The sequence below is a fragment of the Enhydra lutris genome, unplaced genomic scaffold (assembly GCF_002288905.1).
Source record: "Enhydra lutris kenyoni isolate GAN:26980312 unplaced genomic scaffold, ASM228890v2 scaffoldscaffold19, whole genome shotgun sequence".
NCBI classification, from domain to species: domain Eukaryota; kingdom Metazoa; phylum Chordata; class Mammalia; order Carnivora; family Mustelidae; genus Enhydra; species Enhydra lutris.
In genome coordinates, this window is record NW_019154103.1 from 19,293,136 (window position 1) to 19,308,063 (window position 14,928).

Consider the following 14,928-nt stretch of genomic DNA (forward strand, 5'->3'; position numbering starts at 1 on the left):
GAAACGCTGAGTCTCTCTAAGTCTCACTCACCTATATAATGGGGATGAGGATAGTTACTTGTCAGGTATTGTGAGGTTTACATGAGATAAAGTAGGCCTGGCACCCAGCATGGTGCTCAAGAAATGGTAGTTATTATTATTACAATGAAGATGTGGCCACAGATCCCATCTTCCCAAGATTCAGTAGCTTCGTATGTTCTTTGCCTATAAGCCAAAAGCAAGTATGGTCACACATGCTTATTTCCTTGTTTTGTTTTGCTGTTGACTTTTTTGTTGTTGTCTAAAATAGTTGAGATTCTTGATTCATGCATTTAGGAAGTATCATTGAACCACATAAGACAAAATGTCTAAGATAATATAAGCATCTAATTTTGGAATAATTTAGTTTGGATGCTGTTCAGTTCAGGGCTGGAAACATTTTCATTCCAATTACTTCATTGTTCCTATTTAAAAGTCTAGAAAAGTGGCTCCCTACCCAAGCAGTGCATCAGAATAACCTACTGTGTTTCAAAAATACAAAAGATGGGGACTCTACCTTCAAGGTCCTGGATCAGAGTCTTTAGGGAAGACAGTTGAACACCTAGATTCTTAAAAAACAAAACAAAACAAAAAAACAAAAAAGTCCACACACAGAAACAAAACAAAACACAAAACCTTTTATGGTAACTCTGATACACAGCCAGGGTTGTTGATCATTGGTATATGACATTCTTTTTTTTTTTTTAAAGATTATTTATTTATTTATTTGACAGAAAGAGAGATCACAAGTAGGCAGAGAGGCAAGCAGAGAGAAAGGGGGAAGCAAGCTCCCTGCTGAGCAGAGAGCCCGATGCAGGGCTCGATCCCAGGATCCTGAGATCATGACCTGAGAGCCAAAGGCAGAGGCTTAACCCACTGAGCCACCCAGGTGCCCCAGGTATATGACATTCTTTTAGAGACCTTAAAACCTAGGGAGAAATAATTTTGCATAAGATGGTAATATGGTCTTTAACTTGAACCATGTTTAAGGACTTTTTTTTTTTTTTTTTGAGAAGAGAAAGCACATGTGTGAGCGTGGGGGCAGGGGTAGTGGAGAGGGAAAGAGAGAATCTTCAAGCAGACATCCTGCTGATCGTAGAGCCACACAAGACTTGATCTTACCACCATGAGATTATGAGCTGAGCTGAGATCAAAAGTCATATGCTTAACCAACTGAGCCACCCTGGCACTGCAAGGACTTCTTGATTTCAAATCTTAAGCTTGGATGGATATGAGTTACTGAAGGAACTGTCAATTTTGGTAAAATAACAGAAACAGTAATCTGACCCTAAAGATAATCACCTACCTAATTATCAAAAATTTTCTCTTATTTAGAAAAGACTCCAATCTAATACCCAGATTTCTAGCCTATGATTAGGCCAAACAAGTAGCAATTTACAGAAACATTTCCCCTTTCTATTACTTTTCTCTCTTCTACTGTAACTCTGGGTGTTCACTGTATACCTTGGCAAATAGTGTCAGTGAGATGAAAATCGAGAATTTAAGTCAATCAACTGAAATGGATGCCGAATTTACCCTATTCTCTAAGATGTGTGCAGGAGCATCCCTGTGGCAGGCTCCAGTGGCTCTCACCTCTGTTAACAGCATCGTATTTAGGGTGGCTAAGTTGGTTAAGCATTTGCTTTCAGCTCAGGTCATGATCCCAGGGTCCTAGAGTTGAGCCTGCTCAGCAGGGAGCCTGCTTCTTCCTCTGCCTCTGCCCCTCTTCTTGCTTATGGACTTTCTCTCTCTGTCAAATAAATAAAATCTTAAAAAAAATAGCACTGCATTTAAACCCCCAGCCTCTACTACTACCTTATAAATATATTTCAAGTTCATGCCTATAAACTTGTTTTCACCTGCCCTTACTATAAAATCATTTGGAGTTGAAGGAATATTCTCATTAAAATTAAAATCTATATGAACTCCAACCAATTGGAAAGTATGTTATTATTTATTTTGTGTCTAGTTTTTTTTAATATGACAATTCCAAGAAAAGTCTGTTTTTTTCTAGAATTGGTAAAAGCACAGTAACTTTAATGCAATTTCATAACCTTGGCTCAGAACTGACTTTTGTTTCCCTTGGTAATCCTTACATTGATAGAAATCAGATTATAGGGTACATATGGACTTCTTTTTCCTTTAACTGTAGACGGGAGGGTTGTAGACAATACTTTTTAACCATCCAATACATGGATGCATTTTCATATCATCTGTCACTATAGAATCAGTTCGTCCCTAAGAGATCTTTCAGGCAAGATTAATCTCCCAGTATGGAGGATGTGGGTATCATATCAAAATCAAGTCAGTCAATCACACAAGGCTGTGTAGAGACAATGAAAATGATGCAATGTTCATGAAATTCTAGTAACTCAAAGTATTTCTGCCCATGTATTTTGTTTAGGTCTCTGTGTATACAAGATTAGGCAAAAAGTAGATAACATAACAAATGGAAAAAAGAAGCAAAAACTTAGAGATTTTTCTAAAAAGAAGCCCTATGCATTTCACAGAAAGTGAAAATCGAAGGAAAAATAGGAAAGCATATTTAAAAAGCACAAAGTAGTGCATTAAAATATCGTCATTTTAATGTTTGTATGTGTAGTATTTGGAAAGCCAGTGTGATTCTTACTTAATCATTTTTTTTTTATGTAGACATGTACAAAAGTGACAAATACTTTACAGTTCACTATTTTTTTCTGCCTAGTGGAAGCTAGGTTGTGGCTATATGATGTCATACTTTGAAAACTCCAAGTGGTAAACAAACAAACAAACAAAAAAACAACAAAACCTTTGGGGTCTCTTACCTAGCTTCTTAGTTTATAGTGCAGCGGTAGCCAAGGCCTTTGGCCAGCATGCAGTCTCACCGTCTCCGTGACAGTGGGAAGATAGGCACATACACATTCTTGCTCTCTCAGACCACAACAAAAGTTTTTGTCACTATTTTTCTGTGTAGGTCAAATTTTTGCTTATTTTTGAGCCTACTAAGATATTCCTTTTCGCAGGTGCATTCTGACATTTAGGTTTCCATGGAGATGAATAATCATTCTTGAGCACAAGAGTCTAGAAAGTTCATTTTGTAACCCTTTCAGAGATTGAGAAAGACCTTTCAAAGACCTGGTTCTGTGGTAGAGTAATATTCCAGAAAAGAGAGAGATCCACAGGAAAAGTAATTAAAAATAAATCCTTTTCATCCCATGATTCTCCTCTTATATGACCTTAAACAAGATGCCAATGGTCCAGTACAATCCTTACTACCACCTGCTTTCTTTCTTTCCTTTTTTTTTTTTAAGATTTTATTTATTTATTTGACAGAGATCACAAGTAGGTAGAGAGGCAGGCAGAGAGAGAGGAGGGAAGCAGGCTCCGTGCTGAGCAGAGAGCCCGATGCAGGGCTTAATCCCAGGACCCTGGGATCATGACCTGAGCTGAAGGCAGAGACTCAACCCACTGAGCCACCCAGGCGCCCCTAACACCTGCTTTCTTTCCTCTCCTGTCCATCGTCCCCGTGGCTGTAGCTGCTCTAAATCATCACTTCCAAACCTCCCTGGAAATAAAATTTCCTTTACATCCCACTTGTCCTTTTTTTCCCCCCCAATTCCTTTTTTTTTCATCTTCTCTCTCAGTTCTTTATTATGAAGTTATTTTCTTTTTTCTCATGCACATATTTCTTTCTCTCTGGAAGTGGGGAGCAGGGAAAAAAATCTCCGACCCAGATCTCCCCTTTGGTGGGAGGAGGGTTGGCTTGAATATTCCCACATTCATAATTCTTATGCCATCATACATTACATATTAAAAGATAGTTCATGAATTCTATTTAATTGATTTTCTTTAGCCAATGTCCTCTTGAGACTATTTTTATGCAAATACAGATCTATTTCCCTATAATGACTTCTAGAAACATATCAACTCTGTACCTAGGAAATTCTCTTTTCATCAATCTTATACTGTTTTGGCATGATTTTTTTTTTTTTTAAGACCAGTCAAGTGTAGTAATGAGAAGGGGGAAAGAGCAGAATAAGGAGTTCATTCTGTAACTATGAATAATCAATTGAGATAACTCACTACCTTTGGACCAGCCAGTTTTGCTATGATTTTAATAAAATTTTGATTATTACTTTTTCTTTCTGTGGAAAAGAGAAACATCTGGAGGCAATATAAATGAAGAGTGGAGGGGAAGGAGGATGAGTAGAGATTGCTTAATTATATGAGATTTTTGGTTCATGTGCCAGCTGTGACAATATAGAAAAAAGGAGGAGGCATGTGGTTATTATGGTAAAAGTAGAAAAAAGTTTAGGCACTGAATGGATAGTCAGATAAAAGGAGCCACAAAGAGTATCTGTGGAGATATGAATTAGATACAGAAAAAAGTATCTAGAGATAAGGGTTAAAGAGAATTTAGATCGGGAAATAAAACAAGGTTTTACAGTTGCAATGATCTCCTTAAGTACTTCTTTTTTTTTTTTTTTAAACTACATCAAGTGAGAAGGAAGACTTTTTCTCCCTTCGTTTTTGGTAATATAACAGAGACAGGAAATCCGCCCCCCCCCTTTACCCGTAGCCTTCTCATTTTCCAAGGAAAATATTATTTTTTGCAACCAGTTAATGGCAGAAATCCTGACAGAATTCTTGAACAGCGTACTTCACGGAGACTTGTTTTAGAGAGCAGTAAGTCAGTTAACTATACCAAACAGGAGAAGATAGACTTCATAATCCTCCTAAATGACCAGCAATAGAACTGTGCCGAAGAGAAATGCTCCCGAGCTTCCCCTCCCCTCGGTCTCCTCTCTGTCGCACCATCCACCAACTAGAGTTGTGCACAACAGAATTTATCTCTGGCGAAAAATCTCATGAGACAGGGAGATGATAGAAAACCACTAAACAGGGCGTCTTAGGTCATTGAATTAGCGGAAAACATAACTGGCTCACCTTGATATACAAAGGTTCCCTCAGATGTTCAACAAAAATGCAGGCTTTCTCCTCCCACACAGGATTGAGGTTCTTGTGTATTATTTTACTTCTAAAAACTTCTTTTCCTCCAATTTTAAACTTCACGTAGGGATCACTTGTCCCTGTTAAAGAGAGAGATTGATTTATGTTAGTCACAGTATTTGCTGGGAAGCAAGAGATTAGCTCATTTAAACAACAGGAAGTATTTAAAGGAATCAAAATGAAATAAAGCTTATCACATGGGAAAACAAAAGTTAAGTGTTTTTTCCCAAAATTTTCCTTAAATTTTAAAGTGACTGTAAATATTAATAATAATTATTATATTTAAGTAATAACAATAGTAATCATTATTATTGTATCTTCTTATCTTAATACGGTAACTCTATCCCAGTATTTAAAAACCTCTATTGTTGGGGCGCCTGGGTGGCTCAGTGGTTAAAGCCTCTGCCTTCGACTCAGGTCATGATCTCAGGGTCCTGGGATTGAGTCCCGCATCGGGCTCTCTGCTCAGCAGGGAGCCTGCCTCCTCCTTCTGTCTCTCTCTGCCTGCCTCTCTGCCTACTTGTGATCTGTCTGTCAAATAAATAAATAAATAAATCTTTAAAAAAAAAAAGAAAGAAAAAACCTCTATTGCATACTGCATATGTAAGTTTAATTCATATTATGAATGATAGAGATTAATCTGACATTTCTCTTGGTATCATCCAGTCAACTATAAAAAGATGATCCATGATCTTGGCTGACTTCACTAGTTTCAGACTTACAAAGGCTGCTCAAATCTCAGGCCAGTCTGACGGGCTTAAGGAAAAGTGAGTCTCAGATTGGGCTTTCATTTCATCCTTGGTCCCATATTCTCTCTAGCTGAGAAGTTGCAATTTTAGAACTCGAGGAAAGAATGGAGGTCTCAGAGGAAGGCGTGAGGGGAAGGGGACAACTGTTTACTAAGTAATCTGCAAACTTCATATTATCCCCTCACACCTCCCAAGCTTCTTATGGTGATAAAGCAAATCAGAGCTGTCAAGTAAGTTGCTCACGATACACAGCTCACAGGAGATGCAGTTCAAATGCCAACCAAGCTTGTCTGACTCTAACATCTGTGCTTTTTCTACCATAACTGCAAGGGGGAAGGGCTTTGACATACTTCCATAGATACCACATCATTTCTCCTTGTGTCTGATGAATGAGGCCAATTGATCTAATGAGTGCATGCTATTATTAAGGATTCCTAGAGAAGGTGAATCAGAGACATCCCCAAGTAAGTCATCCCAGTGTGATAACCTTCCTCCCCAGGAAATAATTCTTTATACAATACCTGACTCCCTTATAATAAGATTTTGTTGGGGTGCCTGGGTGGTTCAGTTGGTTAAGCATCTACCTTCAGCTCAGGTCATGATCCCAGGGTCCTAGGATCTAGCCCTGCATTGGGCTTCTGGCTCAGTGGGGAGCCTGCTTGTCCCTCTGCCCCCCCAACTCATGCTGTCTCTCTCTCTCTCATAAATATACAAAATCTTTAAAAAAAGATTTTGTTTAATTCTTTCTTTGTTGTCTAAACTGAAGCTATAGATGATAACTATGGTCAATGTGAGTTAAAGAAGAATGTGAGTGGAGGTCTATAAACTGTAAAGCATGATATAAATGTTAGGCATTACAACTACGACGCTGATATCCTTAAGCTCTCTATTCATATCACTTCTCAATACTCCACTCACTGTCCTGACACATAGATATCAATGCAACATACAAGGACTGCCATATAGGATCTTGTTTTTCTTATTTAATCTTTTGGGGGCTCTGTTGAAACCCTCCACACTTACGAAGTAAACATAATACCTTGCTCTTTGTATGGCTACGTCTGGGTATATTAAAACAACGATGCCAGTTTCTCATTGCGAAACTCCCACCTTGAAAGTTTGATTTTATCATCATGGTACAAACTTTAAAATTTTTATAAATATAAATATAGGCTATTATATGGTTGTCCATTATAATGAATGCATTCTTTTGGGGCCTCAATGCAATGGAAATGTTAAAAATTGCTCCTTTTAACACAGTGGTTCCCAGCTATGGGCTGAGGACCCTGGGCACTGAGGGTTTTATAGCACAAATCTGGAGGTTATTAAAATCCATGTACTTATTTGAAATTTCTCAGTCATGCCCTAGATCAAGTTTTCTCTTTGATTTTGAAATTCATCTATGTAACTATTACCAATGGCTAAAATGTAATCTCCATAATATCAGAGCCATTTGGATCATCTTTTTAAAAAATCTCCAGCACTTAGTACAGAATCAGACATACTGTTGGTCCTCAATAAACATGTGGTGAATAATTGGATACATTAATGACTTAATTAGCGTGGGTGGCAGACCTCTGTTCCTGCTGACTCTTGTTCCCCCCACGTGGATATCTATAGACATTCCAGTGTCCACAATGTCCAAAACTTAAGTTTCAATCCTCTCTCTTGCTAAGCCTGCTCCTCCCTTTGGCTTTGTCAGGTCAGTCAATGAATGACTTCAACGTCTGACAGTTCCTCAAGCATGACACCTGGAAAGTGCTCTCAAAACCTTCTTCTTCTCCATGCGTTGCACCCAGGACACCATTAAGTCTGATGAATTCCGAAATACACCTTATCCGTCTTCTCTGTCTCCAACCTAGTTAAACCTCCATGATTTCTTTGCCATTCTACTCTAATAATAGCCTCCTAATTGGGCTCTCCACATCTTCTGTGTCCTCCTCCATTAATTCACTATATGGCAGACAGACTGACCTTTTAAAAATGCAAATTTAATCTTCCCCCTTCTTTGCTTAACACATCTCAACAGCTTTCAACTACATCTACAAGAAAATTCAAACCATGTAACACGGTAAACAGGACCCGTCATTTCTCCAATGCCAGGTTTGGCCCCTTGGCATGTTCCAGCTAGTCTGTTACTGGAAGTTATTTTCCGCTTCCAGTTTTTGCACATTCTAGCTGGACTCTCTGCTTGAAAAGTACCTCCCTCCCATTCTCTTCCCCTTTTGCCTGGCTGACATTTTATTATCCTCCTGGTCTTAGTTTAAATATAATTTGCTCAGGAATGCCCTTCTTAACCTCCCAATTTGAATTAGGTCTCATCATTACTTTCTCTTGGCATTTGCTCTCTGCTTAGTACCACTAATCATCATGTTACTTACAGGTTGATTTGTATGTCTGCCTGTTTATTGTGTGAATTTCCCCACTGGCTATGACCCCCATTAAGGCCAAGTGTCTGGAGTGGAGGAGGCACTCGGAAAGTATTTGTTAAATAGATGAGTCAATGAACGACTACAGAGTTTATAGCGTACGGAGTACTGTTAAACGCATCCTCTAAGATATTGATAAGGGCATACCTGATCAACCTATATTGAAGGTGAGAAAAAAATCTGAGATTCAGTGTGACTTGCTACAAATCACATGACAAATAAGCCAGGAAAGTAACAGGATAGAAGCAAACTTAGACTTTCAGAATCCAGATGCAGTGTTCCTTCTACTTAGCTTTTAGGAAGCCCAAACATCCATATTTTCCCACTTTTCCTCTAAAATACCATCAGAGAATTATCATGGAAAGATGTTGAATAATCAGTAAATACTGTAAATAATACTAGTATGAACAAGTAGCCTCCTCTGATCTCTAGAACACTCACACTCATTATTTGTCTAACCACCCTATGTCTCTGTGAGCCTCCTATTGTCTCCATTTTATAGATGCGGAAACCAGGACAGGTGCTTATTCTAAGTCAGATGAGAATTCATATCTGAAGACAAGTCCGGTTAGTGCTTTTTCTGGCACGTTATCACGGAGCACTTGTTTCAGGATGCAACAATGCTCAATTTCTGTTATTCAAAAAGAATAACTCTTTTACAAGAAAAGTGATCTCAAGAAACTTGGCCTTGTGTCTCTAATTAGTGTCTCACTCCATTTGGTTTAGCTATTCTGTAAAAGGACAAAACTTCTAGTAATTCAGCACAGAAGCCCATAAACACAAAGGCAAATCCTTTTGAGAGGCAGTCTGGCTCTTTCTTGCTCCTTCCCAGAAATATTTTCTTCACCTGCTCTATAAGCGAACTGTCAAAATTCCCTCTGAGTTAGATATACCCAGGTCCCAAAATCCTGCTGGGTGGTTCTAAGGGCTCAATGATAGACCTTAAATCACAAAAAGAAATATAGACCACTCGAGCTAACACGTGCTGAGCTCTTACTACATCATATAACATACCACCACCTAACAAGCCTGAGAGATGACTTCTGGTGCTATCTTGAGGTGATGGTTGCAGAAACTACAGCAACAGGTGAGCAAATTTTCCAAAGTCACACAGCGAGGATGTTGGGGCTTAAATTAATTGCTACACTAGGTGCCCTCTCTCGGGAAAAAAAAAAAAAAAAAAAAAAAAAAGGAACAGAAAAGAAAAAAAAAAAGAAAAAAAAAAAAAAAAAAAAAAAAAAAGGAACAGAAAAGAAAAAAAAAAAGAGAAAATATGCACTCAAGAAAAATAAGCCCCATGGTCAAAAAAAGCCTGGAAAATTCCGCATGTCATAACCCTTCTTGGACAATCATGGAGCACACTCACTTATTTAAAGGCGATAGAAAATGAACCTATTTAACTCATGGGTTAGTGCTGCTTTGCTGCAATATTGCATTCAACCACAAGATGGCACTAGCACTTATAAAATTGTTGTGAGGTCTGTGGTTCTGTTCAAAAGGAGGGCCTCTCTACTACACACACACTTTGTGGTTTTCAAGCATTTTTTAAGCCACCCGTGCTTTGCTGTTTTTAGCTGAGCCAGGACTCTCATTAAAACATTTTCTATGGCACTAATGAAATGAAAACAGGGCAACTAAGTATGGGAAAAGAAAGTAAGATGTGTTAGCCCTAAAATAAAATTCTGGTTTTATTGTTATTAACGTCATATTCAAGAGCAAACTTCTTCACAGGTACACTTTATCAGATAGTGTTACCTTCAGAATTTATTTTTCAACATTAATCCTCTTATTTTGTAATTATAAATTCTGTGCTTTAAAAATTGAAGAGTATTCTAGATCTAGGGATTAGTAATTGTTTCTGAACCTTAGGATCAAATTGTTTCAAAAAGACGATTTAGATGGTATGTAAGATATTTTCTCAGGTAGTAAAGGAACACAGTGCGATACTTTCTTTCTTTCTTTTTTTTTTTTTTTTTTGAGTCAGGTCCCTGATGAGCACTTCAACCAACATACTACTCTGTGTTTGTTTAGCCTTTAGTGTAATTTAGGTTGAACACAGAAAACTTTGAATGGGTCCACTTTTGTATGCAATAAACACAGTTTTCACAAGATGGCAGCCTCTCTTTCCTTAAAAACAGTATTTAAGCTATTTCAGTGTAAATAAGGGGTTTCTCTCCTTAGAATAAATGAGCCTCCTGGTTAACAAGTTTAAATCAATCTTATCCCAAACCTAGTATGTAAAGAAACAGAAACCACTACTCCTGTTTTGGGAACCTCTAGACAGTCGATAATGCTACCCCCTAGTCAAAAACAATGCCAAATTGAAACTCGGTCTCATATTGGAAGTAGGGAAAGAAAAGGAAGGGGGGAGTAAGAGAAGAGCAAAACAGGACAATAGAGAAAGGTAAATGTAAATATTGAGTGTAGACCGTTAAAAATAATTTAAATTTACTTTGGACCTTCCTGAAGGTACTAGTTTTTCTACAAATATTTTAAGCTGGCCATCTTTCCTGTCCAAATGCAACAAAGAAAGTGTGTATTGTATAACAATGTCCTTCACCCTTGAAAGATGCCTGTAAAAGTAATCTTTAAAGCATACTCAGAGCAATAGGTTATGTCTTTGTGTACATTTATTAATGATTTAAAAATCTACAAAGTAGAGATCTTATTTATGTATTAAAATTATCTCCCTAGGTTCTCCCATTCTTTCATTTTCTGTTGGAGATTTGGAATGCCCTACAATTGATATACTATATAGGGCAAAATAAATAAAAATATTAAAATTCAAGTGTGTGAGGTTTCCTAACAGCATATGGCATACTACAATAAAATAAGAATAAACTAACATTTTTTTCATAATGAGTACTATAAATATTCCAATGAATTTGAAATTTATGGCCAATGAAATTACATGATATGGGACATACATGAATTAAAAATAATACTGCAATGCAACACAGCACAGGTCTGAACTAGTAAATTTCCTCCTTTGAAGCGTAAAAGGTGCTTCCAGACACGCTATAGGCAGAAGGCATTTGTGACAGGAATAGGCTATTGATTTATATGAGTAATATTTTGGCTTGTTTTTCTCTTGTAAATGCAGAGCTCAGGGTATGTGAGAAAAACTCTACATTCATATTTGGGATAAATACAGCTTGCTCAATTCCCTCTCATATGTGGCATAAATTACAGAGGGTATCTTCATACGATTTCCTGATAATGTTTAGGAGTATAGGTAGACTAAAATATGGAAGGGCAGTGCTCATTACATTTTTCCACACTGCTTTAGATAAATATGCTTTAATTTTGAATGTAAATTATATAAATATAAATTATATATTAATTTGTGATAACCACAATAGAAGAGTGTCCTAGAAGTCATTTTTTTCTAAGGGCTTTTCTTCCTCTGCCTCTGGAAGCTCCGTCTCTGACCAGTAATTAAAGCACTGGCTAGATACAATAGATATTCTTCACCATTCACAATTTCTTTTTTCCCCCAGAGGGAAACAGTTTTCCCTGGAATTGTGCTAGAATATATTATTATGTTTATTCAGCCATCAAAACTCCCTAAAAACTCAAATAGAAGGAAATTTTTAAAAATTTAAGTACTTTAACTTTCTTATTTAAAAAATCAGAATATTAAAAAATTATACCCTTAAGTTTCTATGCTCTTCTCAATCTTTTTTCTTCTGGTTATCCCAATACTTCTCTGAAATTGTTTCCTTGATTGTCACCCATAACTTTAACCACCAAGTCCAATGGGCTTTTCTTAGTCTTCAGCCCCTTCTATCTATGGGTCACATTGAATGTAGTTAACTCCACTGACTGGAATTTCTCTCTTCCCTTCCTCTCCCCTTCCTTTCTTTCTGATTCTATGACTCCACTTGGATTAATCCTATCTTGGAAAGAATATCCGCCACAGTCAGTTTTGCTTTTTATAGGCAGTGTGGTCTTAGCAAGGTCACTTAAACTCTCTTGTCTATAGTTTTTTGATCTTTAAAGTGAGAGAATTTCCCAAATTTCTCTGAGGAGAGTAAAGGATCTCTAACAAGATTTCACTTACATGCCACTGACAGAGAACAAACCATTCCACATAAATGAATTTTCCAGTACACTAAAAATCACCACGTCAAACACCAAGACCTGTTTAATTAATATTGAAGAAAGTATTCCTAAAATTTATTGTTTTTCTCCTTTTTAGGTAAATAATGAATGTAACTTAAAGAAATGGTTCAGTGCCTCATACGTTGATTATATATGTCAAGGAAATTATCACTAAGGTTCCAGGAAAACTAAGTTAAATCTTCTGTAGAAAACTGATGAAACTTGGCAGGAATCTTTCAATTTCTGGAACTCCCAAGGGAATGCTGCTAAAAGTCAGAAGATATCTCACAGAGAGATATATATCACAGAAAGATCCCCCCCATGAGCATTTCCATAATCTCTAATATATTCTATATATTCTTAGTTTGCTCTATTCCTTTCAATTTAGAGTTGTTATAAATTCAGTATGAACGACAGTAATATTTCTATTACATGTGCCAGTGAATAAAAAGTGGCTCTTAAAATATAACAAGTTAAAAGTGACTTGAGGTGTAAGGAGCCTTAGTTCCTGGATCACTGTGTGGAGGGGAGCCATCTGCCAGCCAGAGGCACATGCCTTGGACTATTGTGTGGATGAGGAATAAGCTTCTGTTACATTTGAGCCATTAAGTATCTCAAGGACGTGTTCATAGCAGCAGCTCAGCCTACCTTAACCAACACAGATGCCTGCATCTTGTGAATTTTAATTATTACAATTTGACTTACAACCACAGTTTAACCTGTCCCACCTCAGAAATGCACCTAAACGCTCTGGTTCTAATTCTTAAAATAGCTCTTGAAATTATCTCTGCCAGTATTGCCTCACCATTCTTTATCTAGATCATTCTTAGAGACTTCTCCCTGGTCTCCCTGCTTCCCTTCAAATCTCTTCCCCAAATACTGCCAGAGGTCTCTTTGTCATGTACAAATGGGGCTCTTGATTCATTCGAAACTGTTTCACTCCATCTTTCCCACCCACAAGCATTGCTGTAGGCAACCCAGGCCCCAGAACTCATGCTCAGGGTCAGTTCTCAAGGCTTCTCTTGTCCAGGGAATTTTGCATAGACGGGGTATATTTTTATTATTTTATACTCTTACCACAGGGCCTTCTGATCCTAAGTTGGCTTCTCTGTCAGATTGAACCCTAACGTCCATTTCTTTCATTTTTGTTTTAGTAATGGAGCTTCTGTGAGTTTAGCAGCACATGTGATCCCCTCAATAGAGAATTTCTTATCCTCCAAGCAACAGGAGTGGCCACAGGATAAGTCCTTGCTGGTAAATGGGAGCAGAAGTGACATAACAAAACTTCTGGATCTTCTGGTGAAAGGCAGAACAGTTGTTTTGAATCAGAAGAGGAAGTATGAGAGATGCAGGCGAAGACCCTTCACCAGCCTGTGATCTCTCCTTTTTGGACTCAGTGTGGGACCACCCATCATTTTGAAGCCACTGTACCCATGGATCTCATTTTACCAGAAGTTTGGCTTGCATTGTCAGACACCTTTCCAAATAGAGTTTGCTTCTTGAGGAAAAGGTTTCTTATTAGAATGATTTATTTGACTTTGTACAGCTAATCCATCTTATTTGAGTTCTCTTCAATCCATTTCATAATAGCAGGTGATATGAACTCGCATTTCCCACAGCCTGGCCATTCCCGAGATGGGGACTTCTCACTTACAGAACTGGAAGGTAAAATCCAGTCCAGAAAAGAATAAAGGTCAAGGTGGGAAGGAGCAAACTTACCTGAATACTTACAAGGTGCCTGGGGCTTTTCAACAATATTTCATATAGTTATAACTATAGCCCTGTGAGGTGAGTTAAACCAGCATACAGGAGGCATCCAAAAGATGGTTGCTGAATATATTAATAAATTGATATTCTTAGTAATTTACAGATGAGTAAACTGGTTCAGAGAGGTTAGGCTGCTTGACCTGATTATGGAATCTATTTGATTCTAGATTCCAAATGTACTCCACTATACCATGATGTCTACCTACCATAAGCTTTTCCAACCAACTGACATGTCCCTATCTCAAGCTATCATTTTTGACCTCCATCCTCCCATATGGTGACCCCCTTTAGAGACTGGATTCTATACTAGGAAGCCATAGAACTGACTGAACTTGGCAATCTTTAATTCTGAAACATAATCATGGCAGAATAGCAGTTAGACAAACATGGGTGAATGTGACTGGGGAGCTGGTTCATTTAGTGTCATTTGCCTTCATCTGACAGAAAATCTCACGAGGGCAAGAATTCCTGGGCATCCCAGAACCTACCATGAACCTACCAGGTTCTCAACTGATCAGTAAATATTTGTTGACTTGTATGAATAACATACATTACCATTAGTATACTGGCTTTGCTACGGAGATTACTCAGATGCCTAAAACTGGGGTTCTCTGCAAAGAAGGAAATTGTTCAATGGTACTCCACAGAAAAATCTAATTAAAAAGCATAAAATTACTTAATGCATTTTGAAGGGGACGAAAGCTTATTTTCACTCCCATCTACAACAGAGGTAGTTCGGTGCCATATAGGGTGGTGGTAGAGAGCTTGACCTCCAAGTTAGAAAGCCTGGGTTCTAATGTCAGCTCCAGTACTTACTAGCTGTATAAATTGCAAAAAGTCACTTAACTCAGAGGAAAATGAAGATGGTATTA

The 14,928-nt window shown here is 37.7% G+C and overlaps 1 protein-coding gene across 1 annotated transcript in view; it reads right to left on the bottom strand.

The window, feature by feature from the left end:
• Positions 1 to 14,928, bottom strand: part of LOC111148337 (multiple C2 and transmembrane domain containing 1) — a 525,636-nt gene that overhangs the window by 240,932 nt on the left and 269,776 nt on the right. Inside the window, exon 3 of the mRNA XM_022504845.1 lies at positions 4,945 to 5,087. Within this exon, the coding sequence (XP_022360553.1) occupies positions 4,945 to 5,087 (143 nt within the window). The remainder of the gene's footprint in view (positions 1 to 4,944; positions 5,088 to 14,928) is intronic.